This window comes from Ahaetulla prasina, chromosome 1 (assembly GCF_028640845.1).
Source record: "Ahaetulla prasina isolate Xishuangbanna chromosome 1, ASM2864084v1, whole genome shotgun sequence".
NCBI classification, from domain to species: Eukaryota; Metazoa; Chordata; class Lepidosauria; order Squamata; family Colubridae; genus Ahaetulla; species Ahaetulla prasina.
In genome coordinates, this window is record NC_080539.1 from 62,345,185 (window position 1) to 62,369,685 (window position 24,501).

Below are 24,501 nucleotides of genomic sequence, written 5' to 3' on the forward strand. Positions count from 1 at the left end.
TGCATCATTCCATTTGGGGAAAAATAGCACAGTAATATGTTATCTGTGTCATGCAAGAAGAATTCTTTTTCTGAAATGATACTTATTGTTTGACAATTAGGATTTTTTTGTTTTGTAAGATTATGAATTTTATCTATTCCTGAAAAGTATTTCAAAAAAGAATACAGTTGGATCAAAATGGAAGCTGTTTTTAATTCAACTTTCCATTTTTAACAAAATAAAACAAATAGAATTGGGAATGCTGGACAGTTCTGATAATATATGAATTCTGATGTCACATTTACTTTCACATCCTCTAACTCTGTAATTTTATCTCCATTGCTGTTATTTGAAGTGTCACTAAATAATAGACCTGAATTTCTTTTTTAGACGAGAATCAGAAAGGAGAAATCATTCGCTAGCTCGCCATGCAGATATTCTTGCTGCAGTAGAAACAAGGTTATCACTGTTAAACATGACATTTATGAAGTATGTGGATTCCAATCTCTGCTGCTTCATACCTGGAAAGGTAATGTTTAAAAAGGGCTATATTAAAAGTTAAGTAAATATATCTTCGCACTAAATTGTTTTGAGGACGTCAGTAATGAAGTTTAAGGATCTCCTATACAAATGTTGTGACATTTGTTATTTATTATCTATTCTTGTATAAGACTACTTTTTCCTTTCTTATAATAAATGGGCTTACCTGAATGGAAAGTCATTAATCATGTAGTAAATAAAATAAAGACATGTATAAATATTGATTAAAATTTGTTTGCTTTCCAGATTTACTATGATTTATTGTCCTCAGATTTACTATGCCTGTAAATTAGATTAACGCATGACTTTTAAGTTGTTTTACAGGCTATTTCTAGTACTTTTTCATTTGTTCTTAAATAATTAAAAAGTGGTTATAGAAAACCATATCCTTGTTGGAATGTATGTTCATTTGATCTTGCTGTAGCTAAGTCTCTATTTTTTCTATTTATTACTAGGTAATAGATGAAATTTATCGTGTGTTAAGATATGTAAACTCCACTAAAGCACCTCAAAGAGCCCATGAAGTCCTTCAGGAGTTAAGGGACATTTCATCTATGGCAATGGAATATTTTGATGAGAAGATTGTTCCAATTCTAAAAAGAAAATTGCCTGGTTCAGATGTATCGGGACGTCTTATGGCAGCAGCTCCAGGTACTACTTTGAATGTCTTATTCTGTTCAGCCAATAGGAAACTTTTTAGCTTCATTGTTGGATGATTTATTTACTCAATATAAAAATTGGCTTACTGCAGAGAATTTATGGCAAGAACAATATATATTTTCAAATGTTCTTAATATGATTTCCTCAACTGTTCTTTAAAAGTGACAGAAGCACTTTAATGAATTTATGGAGACATGCCTATAATGGTATTTTCCAATCACTTTAATAAGCACCTGTCTAGCATACAAAAATAATCTAATAATTTGGGGGAGAGAAAAAATATAACCAGTTTTAATTAATTAGTAATTTCTTATACAAAAATAAATTTCCCATTGAGAGAGTTAATTAAATGAGGCTGAAGAATAAATTTAAGTAGCCAGAGAGAACTTTAAAAATAAGGCTTGGCTTGATTTAAAGGGGCTTGGTTGGGTTAAGAATTGTTCAGGGCTTTTAATTAATTTAGTCTGACTAGGCTTCCAGTTAGAATTAGTGACACAGATTGGGTTTAGAGTCCCAGAATTCTGGGAGTTGAAATATATGTTGAAGTTGCCAGGTTTCAAAAACACTACTTTAGACGAATTGGAGACTCAATGTATTTGTAAATTGGAGTAGAGTGAAGAATACATTCTGGGAAGTAGTTTAAGAAGAGAGATTTTGGGAAATTCCATAAAAGATTATTTCCTGCTGCCAGAAGTGTTTGAAAAGAAGCAGACGTTGGATGTATTGAAGGATAATTGTGAAAAATGGACTAAGAAGTTAATTTTAAGAATCTCTACCATTGTAGGTAAATTGTATATAAATGATGTTATAGAGGAGAACAAGTTTAACTGAACAAAACTGAAATAGAAGTGAACATGGATTTAAAAACGACAGTCTAAAATCATGATGACGAACCTATGGCACACGTGTCACAGGTGGCACACAGAGCCATATCTGTGGGCATATGAGGGTTGTTCTAAGTCAGATCCAGTGCACATGCGCGCGCCGGGCACCTATTTTTCAGGCCTTCTGGGCCCACTGGAAGTTGGGAAATGGTCTGTTTCCGGCCTCCGGAGAGCCTCCGGGGGTTGGTAGAGAAAGCTGTTTGCCCTCCCCAGGCTCCTAGAAAGCCTCTGGAGCCTGGGGAGAGTGAAAAAGGGAGCGTTGTCTTACCTGAACGTCCCTTCTTGGAGAGGGGAAAACGGCCGTCAGGAATGGGTTAATCTCCTCGTCTGCTGATTGGACCGAGTCTTTAATTTGTTGCTTATAGTCCCCGCCTGCTCTTTCCCTCCAGCTTTTTCGGCGAGGATCCAGGCGTAGGTCGTCGTGTAACACTGAAACGAGAAAAAATTAGTGCCCTCCCGCCCCAGACCCGCCTTGACAGACGCCGTGGGTGGGGCTGACGGCCGTTTTCCCCTCTCCAAGAAGGGACGTTCAGGTAAGACAACGCCCCCTTCTCTCAGTCGGGGAAAACGGCCGTCAGGAATGGGACATACCCAAGCTTATTGTCCTACCGGGAGGGAAGATGGCGGCCTGTCATTGGTGTTGAGACAAAACCGTCTGCAGGACCCGTCTGTTAAACGCAGCGCCAGCCGACGATAGGAATCCACTCGGTAGTGTCGAATGAACGAAGATGGAGTAGACCACGTCGCCGCCCTGCAGATCTCATCGATTGATGCCTGGGCACCCCAAGCTGCCGACGAGGCTGCACTCCTGGTCGAGTGTGCCGTAATCTTGCGAGGCACCGGAGAGACAAATTCTCGTAAGCTGTGGCTATTGTTGCCCTGATCCACCTAGCGAGTACCGATTTGGTCACTTTTAGTCCCATGGAAAGTGGTTGGAACGATACAAAGAGGGCCTCAGTTTTACGGAATGGTGCTGTACGATCAATGTAGATCTTCAATGCTCTCCTCACGTCTAGAGTGTGCCACACTTTTTCTAAGTGGTGTCTGGGGTTGGGACAGAAGTCCGGCAACACTATTTCTTGAGTCCTATGGAACTGGCTGTTAACCTTAGGGAGAAAGGTAGAATCCAGTCGCAGTACCACCCTGTCGTTGAAGAACTTGCAGAGATCCTGCCTTACCGACAGGGCTGACAGTTCTGATATCCTACGGGCCGAGGTAATGGCAACAAGAAAAGCGACCTTTAGCGACAGAAAGCGAAGAGACGATTCCCTCAGTGGTTCAAATGGTGTCTTGGTCAGGGCATTGAGTACCGCGTTCAGTCGCCAGGTTGGAAAGCGGTGGACCACCGGAGGGTTTATATTGGAAGCACTCCGGAGGAACTGTTGAATGTGAGGTTCCTTTGAAAGGGGAATGAGGGAACCGCACCTCAATACTGATGAAAGTGCCGCCACTTGTCTCTTGAGTGTGTTGGTCGCCAGTCCGGAATCGAGACCTCTCTGCAGGAAAGCCAGGATGTCTAACACGGAAGCCTCAGGTGCTACTATACCCTGGGACGTGCACCAGTCACGAAAGGTGCGCCACGTGGCCTCGTATATCCTCTTGGTAGAATCCCGGCGTGAAGCCAGCATAGTCGGGATGGCTTGGTGTGGAACTTTCGCCCTAGTCAAGATGCCCCGCTCAATCTCCACACGGCTAGACGTAGCCATTGTGGGTTGGGATGTAGAACTGGGCCCTGGTGAAGGGCCACCTGGTTGTCCGGGATCCGCCACGGGTCTCGAATTGAGAGCGACATCAGGTCTGCGAACCAGGGTCTCCTGGGCCAGAACGGGGCAACTAATACCAATTCTGCTTTCTCCGCCAGGAGCTTCCTTATCACCCTTGGGATCAGAGGGATCGGCGGAAAGGCATATAGAAGGCCTGGAGGCCACCTGCTCCGTAGGGCATTCACTGACTCCGCCCCTCGTGAACGGAACCTCGAAAAAAACCGAGGAACCTGGTTGTTGGTGTGGGAAGAGAATAAGTTCACCAGGGAATCAATCGGGTTGATAACTCTCTGAAGTTCGCTGGGGACAATGACCATTCTGAATGATCGATGGTCTGCCGACTGAGAGAATCCGCCATGCAGTTGTCCGTTCCGCAATGTGTTCTGCCTTCAATGACCTCAGGTGGGATTCGGTCCAATGACCGAGGACAAGTGTTTCCTCCATAAGCTTGCGAGAATGAGTACCACCCCACCTGTTTACATGCGCGCCGCCACGTTGTCCGTGAGGACAAGGACGCCCTGTCCCTGAATGAAATCCACGAAGCTAGAAGAGCCAGACGGATGGCACGCAGCTCCAGAAAGTTGATGCCGTGGCGGATTTCCGAGAGAGACCACTTGCCCTGGGCTAGGTGTTGGTCGAGATGGGCTCCCCATCCTGAAAGACTGGCGTCGGTGGTGATGACGACCCTCGCTGGCTCCCTGAAGACTGAGCCTCTGGCTACCCTCTCTGGATTCCACCATGCCAAAGAGTCTGCCACCTCCCGTGGAAGAGTCACCCGAAGCCTTGATGAGCTGCGTCGTTTCCTTTGATGTGGCAAGAGGAACCACTGAAGAGGCCGACTATGGAGGCGAGACCATGGAATAATATCGTATGACGATACCATTTTCCCTAGGAGATTGGAAAGTTGGTCTAAGGGAACTGGCTGTGACATCCTAGAGATACAGGCTAACTCAGCTAAACTAGCCTGACGATCTATCGACAGATAGACCATCGACTCACTTGAATCAATTTGTGCCCCTAAGTGGGCAATGGTGGTGGAAGGGACAAGGTGACTCTTATCCCAGTTAATCGAGAACCCGTGTGATTGTAATATCTCTATGGTCAAGGAGATATCCCTGTTTGCCCTATCCTTAGAGGTCGACAAAATGAGAATATCATTTAGATAAGCCTGAAGCCTAACTGGGGTTCCCGAATATGAGCCATTAGGACAGCCATAACCTTGGTGAAAACCCTTGGGGTCAAGATAACCCAAAGGGTAAAGCCCTATATTGAAAATGAGAACCTTTGAAACAAAACCAAGAAACTTACGGTGATCTTTCCTAATGGGAATATGCAAATAGCTTCTGTCAAATCAATCAAGCCATGTAATCCCTTGCCTAACACACTCCAAGATGGAACGAATGAGTGCATTTTGAAACGGTGGTACACAATGAATTTGTTTAGTGCTTTAAGGTCAAGTATAGCTCTCCAGCCCCCGACGGTTTGCTTACTACAAAGAGTCTAGAATAGAAACCCTGTTTCTGTTGATCATAGGCACCGTTGAATGGCCCGGATGGACAAAAGATGGTTGATCGCCGACTCCACAATTGAAGCGCTGGAAGAGCAGCTAGAAACAGGGCAAGGCAAGAAACCGCCGGGGAGTAGAGAGGAACTCTAAGCTAAACCGTCTCTGATGGTGTCAAGAACCCATCTATCTGAAGTTGAGGACTCCCATTGAGTATAGAAATGGGCAAGCCTGCCTCCAATGGGAAGATCCGATAACAAATTATTTGAATCGGTTGAACGGTTTACCCCGCCTCCCGAAATGGTTTACGGAGGTAAATCTGGACCCTGTTCTAACCTGATCGGCCCGCTGGGAGTTTCCTCTGTACGGTGAGAATCTCTGCCGTCATGACCCCGATCCTCCGAATTCCTGGCTACGAAGGAAGAAGAAGAGGGACAGCCGAGGGGCTAAAATAAGGTTGTTGTCTGAGTTCGCCTGCGTGACAAGGATGGTAACACCTTTTTCTTGTCCTTAGTCTCCACCAGGATTGGGTCCAGAGGCTCAACAACTTAGAACCTCCATAAGCTGATGATGCCAGTCGCCACTTGTTTCTAGTATCTGCCTTCCAGTGGCGCAACCACAAGAGCCGGCGGGATGTAACCGTAGACCCAATAGATTTGGCTGAGAATCTGGCGGCGTTGAGTGTCGAATCGGCCGAAAATTCTAAGGCAGCAATTACCTTGTTAAGGTCCTGGTGAGCTCTCACATCCGAGGAAGACAAACGTCCCTGAAGCTGTTTGAGCCACATTATAGACGCTCTATTGAAGAATGACGACGCTATGGAAGACCTGATGGACCAGGCTGAGGCTTGATGGGACTTGATCAGGGATTGGTCAGCTCTTTTGTCCTCCGGACGAAGAGCTTCATTTTCGGGACCCGCCACATGTGATGCCGTCGTAAGAGCAACTACTGGAGAATCCACCGTTGGAACCTGGAGAATATTTTCCAGGTCAGGAGCACAGTTATAGAACTTTTTGTCTGTGGCGCTGGGGAGAGAGCCCGAACTCGGATGAGACCACTGCCTTTGGACCACGTCCACAAACATCTTAGGTGCCGGAATGGTTTCTGCCACCACTGTGGGCTCCACAAATAGGCTAGATGACGTGCTAGGTAAGACTTGGGGTTCCGTAGAAGGAGTCTGGACTGCCCCCAGCCCCGTGGTTGCCAATGCCTTAAACAAAAGGGAACGAAACATGTGGGGCTTAAATAGTCCCACGAATGAAGGTTGGTCCGGTCCAAGGCCTTCGTCCTCAGATAGGTTATCTCCAGCCTCTTCTAAGCATTTGTTATATTAAGTAAGTAATATCTTCTTATTTTTAAGAGCTTTTGGGTTGGCACATTTCAATCATTTATTATATTAGCTATATATAACTTTTAATGCATTGTATTCAGTAGTATGGTTTATTATTTATGAAGTGCTATTGATCATAGTTAATATTTAGGGACCCCAAGAAAGAATTATTAGTTGATTGTGAATCTCAACTGATTGATTCATTATATGCATATGCATGATGCATCATTTGTTATATGCAAGTGCATCATTCCATTTGGGAAAAAATAGCGCAGTAATATGTTATCTGTGTCATGCAAGAAGAATTCTTTTTCTGAAATGATACTTATTGTTTGACAATTAGGATTTTTTTGTTTTGTAAGATTATGAATTTTATCTATTCCTGAAAAGTATTTCAAAAAAGAATACAGTTGGATCAAAATGGAAGCTGTTTTTAATTCAACTTTCCATTTTTAACAAAATAAAACAAATAGAATTGGGAATGCTGGACAGTTCTGATAATATATGAATTCTGATGTCACATTTACTTTCACATCCTCTAACTCTGTAATTTTATCTCCATTGCTGTTATTTGAAGTGTCACTAAATAATAGACCTGAATTTCTTTTTTAGACGAGAATCAGAAAGGAGAAATCATTCGCTAGCTCGCCATGCAGATATTCTTGCTGCAGTAGAAACAAGGTTATCACTGTTAAACATGACATTTATGAAGTATGTGGATTCCAATCTCTGCTGCTTCATACCTGGAAAGGTAATGTTTAAAAAGGGCTATATTAAAAGTTAAGTAAATATATCTTCGCACTAAATTGTTTTGAGGACGTCAGTAATGAAGTTTAAGGATCTCCTATACAAATGTTGTGACATTTGTTATTTATTATCTATTCTTGTATAAGACTACTTTTTCCTTTCTTATAATAAATGGGCTTACCTGAATGGAAAGTCATTAATCATGTAGTAAATAAAATAAAGACATGTATAAATATTGATTAAAATTTGTTTGCTTTCCAGATTTACTATGATTTATTGTCCTCAGATTTACTATGCCTGTAAATTAGATTAACGCATGACTTTTAAGTTGTTTTACAGGCTATTTCTAGTACTTTTTCATTTGTTCTTAAATAATTAAAAAGTAGAAAACCATATCCTTGTTGGAATGTATGTTCATTTGATCTTGCTGTAGCTAAGTCTCTATTTTTTCTATTTATTACTAGGTAATAGATGAAATTTATCGTGTGTTAAGATATGTAAACTCCACTAAAGCACCTCAAAGAGCCCATGAAGTCCTTCAGGAGTTAAGGGACATTTCATCTATGGCAATGGAATATTTTGATGAGAAGATTGTTCCAATTCTAAAAAGAAAATTGCCTGGTTCAGATGTATCGGGACGTCTTATGGCAGCAGCTCCAGGTACTACTTTAAATGTCTTATTCTGTTCAGCCAATAGGAAACTTTTTAGCTTCATTGTTGGATGATTTATTTACTCAATATAAAAATTGGCTTACTGCAGAGAATTTATGGCAAGAACAATATATATTTTCAAATGTTCTTAATATGATTTCCTCAACTGTTCTTTAAAAGTGACAGAAGCACTTTAATGAATTTATGGAGACATGCCTATAATGGTATTTTCCAATCACTTTAATAAGCACCTGTCTAGCATACAAAAATAATCTAATAATTTGGGGGAGAGAAAAAATATAACCAGTTTTAATTAATTAGTAATTTCTTATACAAAAATAAATTTCCCATTGAGAGAGTTAATTAAATGAGGCTGAAGAATAAATTTAAGTAGCCAGAGAGAACTTTAAAAATAAGGCTTGGCTTGATTTAAAGGGGCTTGGTTGGGTTAAGAATTGTTCAGGGCTTTTAATTAATTTAGTCTGACTAGGCTTCCAGTTAGAATTAGTGACACAGATTGGGTTTAGAGTCCCAGAATTCTGGGAGTTGAAATATATGTTGAAGTTGCCAGGTTTCAAAAACACTACTTTAGACAAATTGGAGACTCAATGTATTTGTAAATTGGAGTAGAGTGAAGAATACATTCTGGGAAGTAGTTTAAGAAGAGAGATTTTGGGAAATTCCATAAAAGATTATTTCCTGCTGCCAGAAGTGTTTGAAAAGAAGCAGACGTTGGATGTATTGAAGGATAATTGTGAAAAATGGACTAAGAAGTTAATTTTAAGAATCTCTACCATTGTAGGTAAATTGTATATAAATGATGTTATAGAGGAGAACAAGTTTAACTGAACAAAACTGAAATAGAAGTGAACGTGGATTTAAAAACGACAGTCTAAAACCATGATGACGAACCTATGGCACACGTGTCACAGGTGGCACACAGAGCCATATCTGTGGGCATATGAGGGTTGTTCTAAGTCAGATCCAGTGCACATGCGCGCGCCGGGCACCTATTTTTCAGGCCTTCTGGGCCCACTGGAAGTTGGGAAATGGTCTGTTTCCGGCCTCCGGAGAGCCTCCGGGGGTTGGTAGGGAAAGCTGTTTTTGCCCTCCCCAGGCTTCTAGAAAGCCTCTGGAGCCTGGGGAGAGTGAAAAACGGGACTTCTGGTCCCACCAGAAGTCGGGAAATGGGATGTTTCCGGCCTTCGGAGGGCCTCCAGGAGGGTGGGGAAGGCTGTTTTCGCCCTCCCCAGGCTCCTAGAAAGCCTCTGGAGTCTGGGGAGGGTGAAAAATGGGCCTACCGGGCCATCACGGTGGGGAGGGGTTGTCACATGCGCAGGGTGCAGAGCGCATTAAATTATGGATGTGGGCATGTGTGCGCATGACACCCCCCCACCCCACCCCCGCTTTTGGCACGCAATGGCAAAAAGGTTAGCATCACTGGTCTAAAAGAATGGTCTGGGTAAATATGTTGCACCAGATATACAAAAGAAATTGGCTAACAGTTTAATAATGAAAAGGGACATGAGACACCAGACAAAGAAACCAGCTGTTAATAATGAAAGAGATATACAAATAAGAAATCAGAAGAGAGACTTGGATAATTTTTCTCTATTGGACTTACAAACGAGACATGTTAAACTGTTGAAGTTTGAAAGATTTGGAGAGAAGGAATAAAGAATAAAGAAAAGGAAATCAAGTGCTAGGATATTATATGAAAGGATTAAAGACTATGTTTGTAAAAAGTAAAAGTAAAAAGAAGGTATATAAAGTTAAACTTGATGTTGCTATTTCTGATCACCCTTAATATACTTCTGCTGACCAGGACTGAATATAAGATTTTAAATTTGTTTATAGATAAAAGATGAGGTATAAAATGAAGAGTTAGTTATTTTTTAAGAGAAGGTGATAAGTTGTTTAAATTGTTTATACTTGTGATGAAGGGGGAAGTTACTTCTTTATATATTTCTTTATATATTTCTTTTTTCTTTCTTTGCTCTTCTGCTTTTTCTTTTCTTTCCTGTAGTCTCTCTTTTTAATCTTTTTTATTTATTTATTGTAGCTTTCCATCTGTATATGCTTGGTACAAATTATTTTTAAAAATGAAATTAGTATTTAGCTAGGATAAGGCTGCATTCCATGGCTGATTTCACTTTATTCAAAATCAAACACAATAAGGATGCTGAAGCACATGCCTTAAGAAAAGTATTAGAGCTGAAAATAAGGGGGTGAGACAAAAATCCTCCTGAAAAATATAGAGAGGACTCCATCTTCTCTGTAGAGCTGTTGAGATGTAAAGCAAAGAAAAAGTAGTGCCCTGACAATGACATTTTTGAGCAATAAAAAGTGATTTAAAAAAAAACACAGAGGGAGCAATGCCCCAGCAACCATAGCAAAAAATACTCTTTGCCCATTGTTTCTTAAATGGCGGAGACAAGACTTCAGAATCTATGTATTGGGAAGCTTTTCTCACAACATTTGGCAGATCCTGCTCTCTTACTTTTTAGTTCCTGTTTGGGATTAAGCAAGAGGATCATTAGCTTGGCTAGTCCATAAAGTGCAGTTAGACTAAATAAATACTATATTTGACTCACTCACCTGAAAATGTTTCCTTGTGATCATAGTTCCAGCTTTTCTGGGACTAGGGCTCCTTTGTAGTTGTATTTTTACCAGGTAAAATTTCTTACTCCTCTCTGTCTTTCTGAAAAGTTCCAGGAAAAGAATTTCAGGATTTAGGATATCCACGGATTAGTTTCAGTCCATAAAGAAAGGTCCAAAGAGTTGACAAAGTTGTGAAGGAGCCTCTGATTATTTTCCAGACAAAGGGTACAATGGGTAACTTGTTCAGTTTTGGCCCAGAAAGATGGTATTTTGATTTAATATAGCCCACTCTTTAATATGTCTGCAATCTATTTTTATTGTGGGTGGGAACCCTAATGTATGAAGTATTCTTACTTGGTTCCATAGAACTTAAAGTTTGATAAATTAGGAAAGTGTTTGCAATTCAGTGAATAAGTGACTCCTATTAATGTAGCATATTACTTTAAATTCAAGATGGACATACTCTAGACCTCTACTAGTTGCATGATGTGGGGTAACAATAGAATATATTTTAAAATAAGATCACTAATGGTTTTCATATAAAAAGGTAAGAGATCTTTAGTTGATGAAGTTTAAAAAGTATAAAAGTTTAATTAATGTCCCCTTATGTTACTCATTGCTTAGGCTTCCTTCATTGGTTTTTTAAAACAAATTACTGCAATTAATATAAAATGTACTATTTTAAAATTAGATTTAAAGGAGATAACAAAATATTGCTAGTAATTAAATGAAAAGGGAAAGATTTAAAATTAATACTTTTATAGTTTTTATTTTGTCTATTTCAGTCCAAGAGTTCCAAATGCTTTGCAGTATTCTGAGTAGGATCTTTTCAGTAGAAAAGTTTGGAGTTCTAGACTTTGAGAGATTAAATGTTTAGTATGTTTACAGTACAAGAAAACCAATCAAAGAGAAAGGAATGTGAGCTAGATAGAATGTTTCAAATTTTCACAGTTCCAAATCTCATTTCCAGTAGCAGGACATTAATACTGTACACTTTTGCACTTCATTACCTCCTTAGTTGTTACTCCAAATAGTTTCTCTGCAATTGGGATAACATTCAACTGCAAAACTCTAGGGATGGGGGATTGATTAGTGTTAGTGCTATAAAAATCAGGATTTCATCAGCAATGTAGGGTATAAGAGAGATATAACTTCACTTATTTGGCTACCCTAAATGTTTTATGAAACCCCAAGGAATTATGTATTGACTATACGTATCCTAGGATAATGTTGCAAGATCCAATCTGGGTCGGTCACTAGGAGCAGAGATTTAGTCTTCTGAGCTTTCGGAGTCATGCTGGAGCCCATCCTTAGGGAACTTCTATCTCACCAGAATGTTTGATGATGATGATGTATTCACTTTGCAAATTTGATGTACAGTTTTTGAATTATGGGATTGAAAACAGATATTAAGCAGAAAACAATCACTCTCTTCCTTTAGTTCCAGGTCCTTCTGCAGCTTTAACTACAATGCAGCTCTTCTCCAAGCAAAACCCATCAAGGCAAGAGGTCACCAAGCTTCAACAACAAATTAAAACTAATGGTGCAGGTGTGACTGTATTACGGCGTGAAATTTCAGAGCTTCGCACCAAAGTGCAAGAGCAACAGAAACAACTCCAAGACCAGGATCAGAAACTGCTTGAGCAAACCCAGATCATAGGTGAGCAGAACGCCCGACTGGCAGAGCTTGAACGCAAATTGCGAGAAGTTATGGAAAGTGCAGTAGGAAATTCCTCCGGGTCAACACCAACTGAAGAGGCCCCTAGGAAACGGAAGAAGGCTACTGAATCAATAGGTTCACCTAGAAAGTCAAAACGCCTTCGAAATAATAAATAACTTTGGGATAAATGGCACTTCCAGGAAAACACACTGCTTTAATAGCTGAAGCGGGTTGTCTGGTCTGGATGCTGCAGTTTACAGCATATATCATCTAGGCTGCTTGGTTCTTCAGAATATCATAGCCTTGAATAACTTTCTCTCATTGCTGAGACATTACTTCACAACCCATCCAACAATCCCATTTCAGTTTGAGTGGGTCTGTTGCACAGGACAATTATACTTTGTCAAAATTTGTACCCACCAGACCTAGTATATCATGTCCTAAAAAGTTTGCTTTCATTTTCTATGCAGAAAATGAGTATTCAAATGAAACTTATGTTTTTTTCATCAATTTCCATAAATTAGTGTTTCAAAATAAATTCAGGCTTAGTCATTGATAAAGTTAGAAATGGTTAAACAACAGATATCTTGTTGTCTTGAAAATACCCACTTTTAAACAATTGGGTGGGGGTGGGGTGGGGGAGGCTGACTTTTTGTTGCAAGTGACCTTGTTTAAAACATCTGAAAAGTAGTTTATATGTGTGAGAGTACATAACAAGTAAGCTTAAGTATTGGCTATATATATTTTTGTAAATTTAACCAGCAAGGGATATCTCAGTCTAGTTTCCACAAATGCATACCCTACTTCTAAGCACTAGGAGCCATATTTTTTATCTTGCATGGAGAGATGCATGCATTGCTTAGTCAGCTTGGTAAAAGCATTTGCCTGGAATCACTGTTGAATAGTTGGCCTCTCCTATCTTTTGAAAGAACATGTGTTGGTTCCTCACCCATGACTCTGCATATATTTTGAAAACAGCTTTTCTTACCTTTGGAGCTAGTTTGCCTGAATGCTACAAGGGAATATATAAGCCAAGCTATTTTGCTGCTTCTGCTTGCTTGTTGACTTAAAGCAGATTGCACGGTTTGGCTCCTTATGCTCGTGGGTTTCTGATTATACATTACTGGTCCTGATTCAGTGATTGAAAGATCATCAAACTGGACATAATTTATTTGTTGAGTACACAGGCTTGCTGAGTCATCATCCAAGTTTTATGTGTGTTGAGAAAAAGATCTTACTGTTATGTGGAAAGAACTCTCTATAATCCTGTGTTCTAGCTGTCATTAACCTAAAAAATACCTTGTTCAGATTTTAAAATAATTTGTTTTGCACCCCTCCTGTTTTGAAATTGAACTGGAAAAGCATGTTTTGCACTGTACAGTCTCTGGATTTGTCACTTTTAACAGCTTTCAAGTTATAATGTACAGTGTTTCCCAGTTATGTTTCTTTCTAAACCTGCAACAAATATTGTTATCCATGTTTTAATTTGATATTGCTAAATAATGTAATTCTATTGCTTGACTGTTATTTTCAACCTGCTATGATTAATTCAGCTTTTTGATAATGTTGAAATTTGAAATGGGAATGGAAAAATGGGTCTGATTGGTTATTCAAAAAGCTCTTCTTACGCGATAATATTCTTAAAGTACCTGGGGTTAAAACAGATGGATTACTCATTTTCATTTGTCAATTAGATGAACAAAAACTTTGCCAAGGATTTTTCTTGATTCTTTCTTTTAAAAAATCTGTTAATTTTAAATTTGGAATATGTATTCCCTAAAACAAAGTACTGCAAATTGTTGTCAAGAGTTTGGAGTGTTTAATTTTTTAAAAAAATTATATTGTTTTGCTACCTTAAGGCCATTTTGCGATGTATATTTGTTTAATTTTAAATGGGAGCAGGCTATGTATCTTACCAGTGGGTACCCTGAATTATTTCAATAATATAATAATTTTGAAACATTCACTTGAGCATTTCTTAATTGATATATCTCAGTATATCCACATTGGTATAATTAATTTTTAATTTATAAAGAATAATATGGATACAGTATTTTGAAAGTGAATATGTTCCTCTATACATCAACTGTTCATGCATTTTGATATTTATTTTTGTTTCATGGACTAGTCCCATCTCACAAAATACAGTGATGCCCTTCAACCTGGATATCTTCTGGAGAGTCATATTCATTGAGGAGGGAGGGAGTCATCAGTAATAACACATTATCTCCTGAACTATAGACAGTAGTTGCTGGGGAATGTCAATGGGAAGATGCTGGTGGGTTTGTTTTCCATTTATGGGTTTACCCTGCACATTTTTGAACACTGGAAATAGAATGCTAGACCAAGTGGACATCTGGACTTTCACTTTCCGTATTAGTGGTTCCTAAGTAAGGGGAGAAGCATATTACCTTCCCTGCCTTTTTCCACAGAATAAACAGTATTTGGTACAATGCGACATGCTGATATTAGGGCATAAAAATGTAGTTGTTTCCCCCTCTATGTGAGAGTAAGATCAAGTAAGTAAAATAATAATGTGCACCTAAGAAGTAAAACAGTGGAGAGCCTAAGAAGCTTTGTAAGGAAAACCAGGAACATCTTTACATATACGTTTGGGATACAACTAGCAAAAGAGCTAGCAGAAACCATGTTCTTTTACAGATGCTGTAGCAGTAGAGATGTTTAGGTGTCTAAATCTCAGATTTCCATGCAGAGTGGTAGTGTTCTTTGACTGATTGACTGCCATCAAATTGATATTGACTCTTAGCAACAAGATAGATCAGCGGTCTCCAACCTTTCTGGCTTGGCAGACCAGCAGAGGTGGCGGGGGTGGGGTGGGGAGAGAAGATAGTTTTGCATGCCATTTTCCACAAATGCAGCTTCACACACTCACACTTGCCCATCACTTTCACAGCCCGGTTCCGAACGGACTGCAGCCCAACACTGGGCTGAGGACTGTGGGTTGGGGAATTCTGCTTTTCTCCATGATCTTCATAGCTTAAACTTTGCTTTGTCACTTTTTTCAAAATCGTCTAAAGAAAGGTTTTAAAATAGCCCAACCCAAATGAACATGAGGGGTACTGCCCAGCAACCAGAGGGAAAGGGCATGCTCGTAGCCAAAAGAGCCCAAGGGAAACTTGCCAGATCCCATCTCCTTACTGTATCATTGCCAATATAAATGAAGCATCACATATAACATTTATATGATAAGACTTGTAAAACATGCAAAAACTGCAACAGCTAAGGAGAGATGCCTCCTCTCAGGTAGCCTAGGAATGAGAAAAGGGAAATTTCATGACATTCTACTGTGGGCATGATTAGTGGGATGAGTCTTCACACAATCCTATCAAGCATATATCTGAAATTTCTGTGGAAAAAATCAAACATGAGTGTGGCTCATTACTGAGTATGAAATTTAGCAAATCTAGTATCGAAATAAGTGGTGAAGATTCCTTGATCAGATCTTCTGGAAAATCTGAATCATTTGGGGGGGGGGGGGGACACGGAATACGTTTTTCGGAAAAGAGATCTCCTTTTTTAATAAAATGGTCTTCCAATATAATGCAACTTATTTATCATATGGCACATCAACATATTTAAGTAAAAAGAAACACGGGGGTAAAATACAAAACATAGAATATAAAATCTGATATTTTAACAAGAAGGTTACAAATAATTCTTTACTTCATTTGTTGCAGCCAGGGAATCTGTGAAATATCCATTATGGGCTCTGTTTTGACACTCTCACTATGTATTGGATAATATTTTTTTTGACCCTATGATCACAATTCAATTCAACAATAGTATTTTGCCCCAATTATAGAGGGCATCTGCATATCTACCATGACCAGTGTGAATTTGGTTCAGTGTTCAGCCTCATATCGCATGGGGCTAGTCAAATCCAGGTAGTTTTTCCAAGATGCAGGAAATCTTTGACATTGTGGGGAGCAGTTTTTGATTCAGTATTATTTCCACAAGTTGTGAGTATCGAAATCATCTTTTACAAATGCTTTGCAGTAGAGATGGCTGAGTGTCTAGATCACAATCTGTTTTACTCCAAGCAGGCTACGTGATTCAGTTTGGCAGCTAGGAATTATCAATAATCTTTAGGTATTCTTGAAGGAGGGCCTTATTTTCATCTTACTTCCGGAGGTGTAGCTGACACAGAACAGGAAACCAATATATGGGATTAGATCATCCCACTAATGATGTGCATTGATTCATACAATTGGGAGTCAATGTGATGCAATTAATGCCAAGGCGTGTTTTGCATACTGGAAAGAGGATGGCCGTAAATGCTTCATATCTCACTATGATACTGATAATAATGTATATTATTGCTGCACATTATTTTTCATCAGAGTATGTCCTCAAAAACTTCATTTGAGTGACACTATCTTAAAGACATTCCTTCTTTTCTTAGTGATGGAAATGCCTCTTTTAAACTATCGCAACAGACTTGTAAATCATGGGCAAGAGAGTCTTCTAGGGAAATAAAAAAAGCCATGATGGCAGGCAAGGTGTCAACCTTTCCCCACTGACCCAAGACTGGCATGACTCCCACCTTACAAGAATTCTGCAAGTCTTTGAAAACATGGCTGTGTTTCCAAGCTTGGAATTAAGTTGCCTGATGAGTCTCTGCAGATTCTGTTTCATGTAACAGTTGACCATCTCTCTCAGTCACATCTTTAGCATTGCAATCACTGCATTGTTCTATGTAAAATCATCAGCACAGCCATGGTCCCATGATTTTTCATTTAGTGACTGCTTTGCTTAATGACCAAGTTGCCAGTTTCAATTGTAGTTGCTAAATGAGGACTACCTGACGGAGCAAAAGTAAAAGCCTGTAATATATTTCTGTCATATCTTTAAAAAGTGATGCTTTGTTTTTAGGTTTTTAAAATTATCCTGCCATTGCATGTAAATAAGAGATAAAATCAGAGTCAGTTTAGTATAATGGTTAAAGTGTTGTTTTAGAAACCAGGAGACTGTGAGTTTTAGTCAAGTCTTAGACGTGAAAGCCAGGTGGGTGACCTTGGGCCAGTTTCTGTCTTTCAGCCCAACTCACTACACCTGTTCGTTGGTGGGGAAAATAGATGGAGGAAGGAGTATTACGTATGTTCCCTGCCTTGAAATATTTCTAAATAAAGATGGGATGACAAAAAAGATTAAAATAAAGTGTGTTGTGATGATAGTGGCTGAAAGTTATCTAGGTACAAATACTATCTAGGTTGGGAGTAATATTATTTTATGTAGTATTGGGATTCTTTTGCTTTAGTACTATATATTATGAAAAATATATCTTTTTTGAAGATATAACTGTTTCATGTAACAGTTGTATCTTCAAAAAAGGAGATCCCAGCCTAGTTGAAAATTACAGACCTATCTCTCTGTGTTGTGTCTCATGCAAAATAATGGAATCTATCATAAACCAATCCATTACACTCCACCTTGAAACAACCAACCTACTCTCTAATAAACAATTTGATTTCAGAAAAAAATTATCATGTAACTTACAACTTCTCCACTGCAAAAACATATGGACTACTAACCTTGAGCAATACATGCAATCTACATAGACTTCTGCAAAGCTTTTGATTCAGTAGTACATGATAAACTTCTCCTAAAACTAAAATCCTACGTCATTTCAGGACCTCTTCGCAATTGGATAAATGCCTTCCTGTCAGACAATAAGTGGTCAAAATTGGCAATGCTCTATCAAATCCTGTTCCTGTCAAAAGTGGTGTTCCCCAAGGTAGTTTTCTTGGATCAACGCTCTTCATACTATACATAAACGATCTCTGTGACCTTATCTCAAGTTATTGTGTTCTCTTTGCTGACGATGTCAAAGTATTTAATACCACTAACAATACTTCTAGTCAAGAAGACCTTGACTTTGTATCCGATTGGTCCAAAACTTGGCAACTCCAAATCTCAACCAGCAAACGCTCAGTCTTACATATTGGAAAAAAGAACCCAAACAACAAGTACAAGCTTGATGGACATTACCTTACTGACAACCTCCACCCTGTCAAAGACCTTGGAGTTTTCATATCAAATGACCTAAATGCCAAAGCCCACTGCAACTACATAGCAAAAAAGGCTCTAGGAGTTGTAAACCTAATTTTACGCAGCTTCTTTTCCAAAAACTCTACACTACTAACCAGAGCATACAAAACATTTGCCTATTCTTGAATACAGCTCATCCGTCTGGAACCCATACCACATCTCTGATAGTAATACAATCGAACGTGTCCAGAAATATTTTACTAGAAGAGTTCTTCGCTCCTCCGTAAACAACAAAATACCTTATGCCACCAGACTTGAAATCCTGGGATTAGAAAACTTAGAACTCTGCCGACTCCGACATGACCTGTGTTTAACACACAGAATCATCTATTGCAATATCCTTCCTGTAAAAGACTACTTCAGCTTCAATCGCAATAATACAAGAGCAAACAATAGATTCAAACTTAATGTAAACCACTTCAAACTCGATTGCAGAAAATATGACTTCTGTAACAGAGTTGTTAACGCTTGGAACTCATTACCTGACTCTTCAACCAAAAACTGTCTACTATTGACTTCACCCCATTCCTAAGAGGACTATAAGGGGCGTGCATAAGAGCACAAATGTGTCTACCATTCCTGTCCTATTGTTCCCTTTCATTATATCAAATTAACATAGTTATTGCATACTTTTGCTTATATATATATATTTCTTTTATGATGTGTTGTTGTTTTATGTCGATGTTTGTGTATACTGTTGTGACATAATGAAATTAAATATATATATATATATATCTGCAGTGCTGCAATTTGTCAACAATGTAAGAGGTTTTTGCTTGTGAATATACTATCAAGAAAGTGAATTTTCTTTCTGCTTCCTAGGAGAGGAAGCAGTTTATTTATTTATTTATTTATTTATTTATTTATTAATCATACTTATATACCGCACCATCTCCCGTAGGACTCAGGGCGGTTCACAGGCATATTAAAACAATATAATAAATAAGCATTAAAACCCAGTTAAGACTAAATATTACCATGGCCTGATCACTAAAACAGTAAAAACCAGTAAAAACCCCATTAAAATTTGCTAAAACATTTTATTCTCAGGCTAGTCCAGCGCGCTGAAATAATAGAGTCTTCAGTTCCCATCTGAAGGTCCGGAGGTCGGGGAGTTGTCGTAATCCCGGAGGAAGCTCGTTCCACAGGGCAGGTGCCGCCACAGAGAAGGCCCTCCCCCTGGGGGTCGCCAACCTACATTGTTTGGTCGACGGCACCCTGAGGAGGCCCACTCTGTGGGAGCGCACAGGTCGTTGGGAGGCAATCGGCGGCAGAAGGCGGTCTCGAAGATATCCCGGTCCTAAGCCATGGAGCGCTTTAAAGGTGGTAACCAAGACCTTGAATTGCACCCGGAAGACTACTGGCAGCCAGTGTAGGCCGCGCAGGATGGATGTTATATGGGAGCAATGCGGTGCTCCCTCTATCACCCGCGCGGCCGCATTCTGGACTAACTGGAGCCTCCGGGTGCTCTTCAAGGGGAGCCCCATGTAGAGAGCATTGCAATAGTCCAGGCGGGAAGTGACGAGGGCGTGAGTGACTGTGCGTAAGGCGTCCCGGTCAAGGAAGGGGCGCAACTGGCGGATCAGGTGGACCTGATAAAATGCTCCCCTGGCGACGGCTGTCAAATAATCCTCTAAGGACAGCCGATCATCCAGGAGGACGCCTAAGTTGCGCACTCCCTCCCTGGGGGTCAGTACTTCCTCCCCCACAGTCAGCGATGGTGTAAGCTGACTGTACCGGGACGCCGGCACCCACAGCCACTCTGTCTTGGAAGGGTTGAGTCGGAGCCTGTTCCTCCCCATCCAGACCCGCACGGCCTCAAGACACCGGCCCATCACCTCAACGGCTTCATTGGGGTGGTTCGGGGTGGAAATGTACAGCTGCGTATCATCAGCGTACAGATGATAATCCACCCCGAAACCACGGATAACCTCGCCCAGCGGCTTCATGTAGATGTTGAACAGGAGAGGCGAGAGAACAGACCCCTGAGGCACCCCACAAGTGAGGCGCCTCGGGGTCGATCTCTGCCCCCCTGCCAACACCGTCTGCGAATGGTCAGAGAGATAGGAGGAGAACCACCGATAAACGGTGCCTCCCACCCCCAATCCCTCCAACCGTCGCAGCAGGATACCATGGTCGATGGTATCAAAAGCCGCCGAGAGATCTAATAGAACCAGGACAGAGGAACAACCCCTGTCCCGGGCTCTCCAGAGGTCATCCACCAACGCGACCAAAGCCGTCTCGGTGCTGTAACCGGGTCTGAAACCGGACTGGAACGGGTCCAGATAGACAGATTCCTCCAGGTGTTGAGGAAGCTGATATGCCACCACACTCTCAACAACCTTCGCTAAGAAGCGAAGGTTGGAGACTGGACGATAGTTCGCTAAAACAGCCGGGTCCAGGGAGGGCTTCTTGAGGAGGGGCCTCACCACTGCCTCTTTCAAAGCGGCGGGGAAAACACCCTCCAACAAAGAAGCGTTGGTAACTTCCTGGAGCCAGCCTCGTGTAACCTCCCGAGTGGCCAGCACCATCCAGGAGGGACACGGGTCCAATAAACATGTGGTGGAGTTCAACCTACCCAACAACCTGTCCATGTCCTCAGGAGTCACAGGATCGAACTCAGCCCAGATAACATTCTCAAGACTCATCTCCGCCATCCCACCTGAATCTATCCAATCAGTGTCCAGGCTGTCCCGAATCTGAGCGATTTTATCAGACAGATACTGAACAAAATCCTCAGTGCGTCCCTGTAAGGGGTCCTCCCGAGCCTCCTGCGTGAGCAGGGAGCGGGTCACCCTAAACAGGGTGGCTGGGCGATTATCTGCCGATGCGATGAGTGCGGAGAAATAGTTATGTTTCGCCGCCCTGATCGCCACTAGGTAGGTCTGAATATATGACCTCACTAGTGTTCGGTCTGGTTCGGAGTGGCTGGACCGCCAGGGGCTCTCTAGGCTTCTTTTCCGGTGCTTCATCTCTCTCAGCTCCTCGTTATACCAAGGAGCTGGTCGAGTTCGTCGCCGGGTCAGAAGCCGCAAAGGCATGACACGGTCTAAGGCGCCAGCGGCCGCCTCATTCCAGGCGGCCGCCAGCTCCTCAGCCGAGCCGTGGGCTAACTCCCTCAGAAATGGCCCAAGCTCCGTCAGAAACCTCTCAGGGTCCATCAGGCGCCTGGGACGGAACCATTGAACCGGTTCCGTCTCCCTGCGGTGAGGTGTAACGGTCCGAAAGTCTAGCTGAAGGAGTAAATGATCTGACCATGACAAGGGTTGAGATATTAATTCCCCTAACTCCAGATCATTTAGCCACTGTCCCGAGACGAAAATCAAGTCCAGTGTGTTACCCCCAACGTGGGTGGGGACCGCAACTACCTGGGTCAGGTCCAAGGCCGTCATGAAAGCCATGAACTCCCGAGCTGCCATTGACGAATCGCCCGCCGTCGGCAAGTTGAAATCCCCCATGACCATAAGCATGGGGGTCTCAACCGCTGTCCCGGCTATCATCTCCAGCAGCTCGGGCAGGGCTGCCGTCACGTAGCAAGGAGCCAGGTACGTGATCAGCAAGCCCACCTGCACCCCCCGGCCCCACCTCACGAAGAGGGTTTCACAACCGGCTATCTGCGGGACAGCGACATCCCTCAGAGCCAGACTCTCGTTAATAACAACCGCTACCCCCCCACCCCTACCCTGGGCCCTCGCCTGATGAAACGCACGGAAACCCAGCGGGCACATCTCAGTGAGGGGAACCCCCCCTTCCGTGTCCAGCCAGTTTGTCTTTGTGCAAACCTTGGTATTATCACAATGTGGCATTGAGACATTATGTGCTCTCACATATTCTGAAAAAGATGCCCAACATTTTTTATTGGTCTATGGAGAAGACCTTAGGGTGGATCAAGTGGCAATCCCTCTTTGTGAGATGGGGTCATAGATGTCAGATGGGCTTGCTGGTCGCGTACCTGGCTCCTTGCTACGTGACAGCTGCCCTGCCCGAGCTCCTGGAGGTGCTTGCTGGGGTGGCAGTTGAGACCCCCAGACTTTTAGTCGTGGGGGACTTTAACTTGCCATCGTCCGGCTCGTCATCGACGGTAGCTCGGGAGTTCATGGCTTCCATGACGGCCTTGGACCTGACCCAAGTAGTTGATGGCCCTACTCACATTGGGGGAGGCACTCTGGACCTGATTTTTGTCTCTGGTCAGTGGTTGAGAGATCTGGACTTAAAGGAAATAGTCACTGAACCTTTGTCATGGTCAGATCACTCTTCTTCGTCTGGACTTTCTGACCGCCATTCACCACCGCAGGGAGACGGAGCCGACACGTTGGTTCCGTCCCAGGCGCCTGATGGACCCGGAGGGGTTCCGGACGGAGCTTGGGCCATTTCCTGAGGGTCTGGCTCACGGCTCGGCGGAGGAACTTGTTGCGGCCTGGGAACGGGCCGCGGCGGGGGCCTTAGACCGGGTCGTGCCTTTGCGGCCTCTGACCCGGCGCAGGTCCCAACCAGCTCCTTGGTTCTCCGAGGAGCTGAGAGGGATGAAGCGCCGGAGAAGACGCCTAGAGAGTTCCTGGAGGTCTGGCCGTTCAGAAGCTGATCGGACACTAGTGAAGTCCTATACTAGGGCTTACCTAGTGGCAATGAGGGAAGCGAGGCGTCACGCCTCCTCCCTCATTGCATCGGCAGATAACCGCCCAGCCGCCCTGTTTGGGTGACCCGCTCCCTCCTACATCAGGGGAGCGGATGACCCGCTGCAGGGACGCTGAGGAGTTTAACGGTTATCTATACGATAAAATCGCTCAGCTTCGGGATGGTTTGGACCAAGATTGCGGTGATACGGGTGAGACGGCTGAGGGTGGTCTTGGTGACATTGTATGGGATGAGTTTGACCCTGTCGCCCCGAGGACATGGACAGGTTGTTGGGGAGGCTGAATGCCACCACATGTTTACTGGACCCGTGCCCCTCCTGGTTGGTGCTGGCCACGCAGGAGGTGACACGAGGCTGGCTCCAGGCGATTACGAGCGCTTCTTTGGTGGAGGGAGTCTTTCCGGCCGCCTTGAAAGAGGCGGTGGTGAGGCCCCTCCTCAAGAAGCCTTCCCTGGACCCGGCTGTTTTAGGTAATTATCGTCCGGTCTCCAACCCGCCGCGCGAAGGTTGTAGAGAGTATGGTGGCATATCAGTTTCCCTTGCACCTGGATGAAACTGTCTATCTAGACCCGTTCCAGTCCGGTTTCCGACCCGGTTACAGCACGGAGACGGCTTTGGTCGCGTTGGTGGATGATCTCTGGAGGGCCAGGATAGGGGTTGTTCCTCTGCCCTGGTCCTATTAGACCTCTCAGCGGCTTTCGATACCATCGACCATGGTATCCTGCTGCGCCGGTTGGAGGGATTGGGAGTGGGAGGCACCGTTTATCGGTGGTTCTCCTCCTATCTCTCCGACCGGTTGCAGTCGGTGTTGACAGGGGGGCAGAGGTCGGCCCCGAGGCGCCTCACTTGTGGGGTGCCGCAGGGGTCGATTCTCTCGCCCCTTCTGTTTAACATCTACATGAAGCCGCTGGGTGAGATCATCAGTGGTTTCGGTGTGAAGTACCAGCTGTATGCGGATGACACCCAGCTGTACTTTTCTACACCGGACCACCCCAACGAAGCTATCGAAGTGCTGTCCCGGTGTCTGGAGGCCGTACGGGTCTGGATGGGGAGAAACAGGCTCAAGCTCAATCCCTCCAAGACAGAGTGGCTGTGGATGCCGGCATCCCGGCATCCAGCTAAATCCGCGGCTGACCAACGGGGGGGAGTCACTGGCCCGATGGAAGGTGCGCAACAGCGTCCTCCTGGATGACCGGCTGTCTCTAGAAGATCATTTGACGGCCGTCTCCAGGAGAGCGTTCTACCAGGTTCGCCTGGTGCGCCAGTTGCGCCCCTTTCTGGACCGGGAGGCCCTATGCACGGTCACTCACGCCCTCGTGACATCTCGCCTGGATTACTGCAACGCTCTCTACATGGGGCTTCCCTTGAAGGGCATCCGGAGGCTACAGTTAGTCCAGAATGCGGCTGCGCGGGTGATAGATGGAGCCCTCGTGGCTCCCGTGATAACACCCATCCTGCGCAGGCTGCACTGGCTACCTGT

The 24,501-nt window shown here is 43.0% G+C and overlaps 1 protein-coding gene across 1 annotated transcript in view; it reads left to right on the plus strand.

Moving 5' to 3' along the window:
• The window catches only part of FBXO28 (F-box protein 28), a 33,909-nt gene extending 19,624 nt beyond the window's left edge, over positions 1-14,285 (plus strand). Inside the window, exons 3-5 of the mRNA XM_058165503.1 lie at positions 370-508; positions 975-1,170; positions 12,101-14,285. Of these exons, the coding sequence (XP_058021486.1) occupies positions 370-508; positions 975-1,170; positions 12,101-12,495 (730 nt within the window). The 3' untranslated portion in view covers positions 12,496-14,285. The remainder of the gene's footprint in view (positions 1-369; positions 509-974; positions 1,171-12,100) is intronic.
• The last annotated feature ends 10,216 nt before the right edge of the window (positions 14,286-24,501 follow it).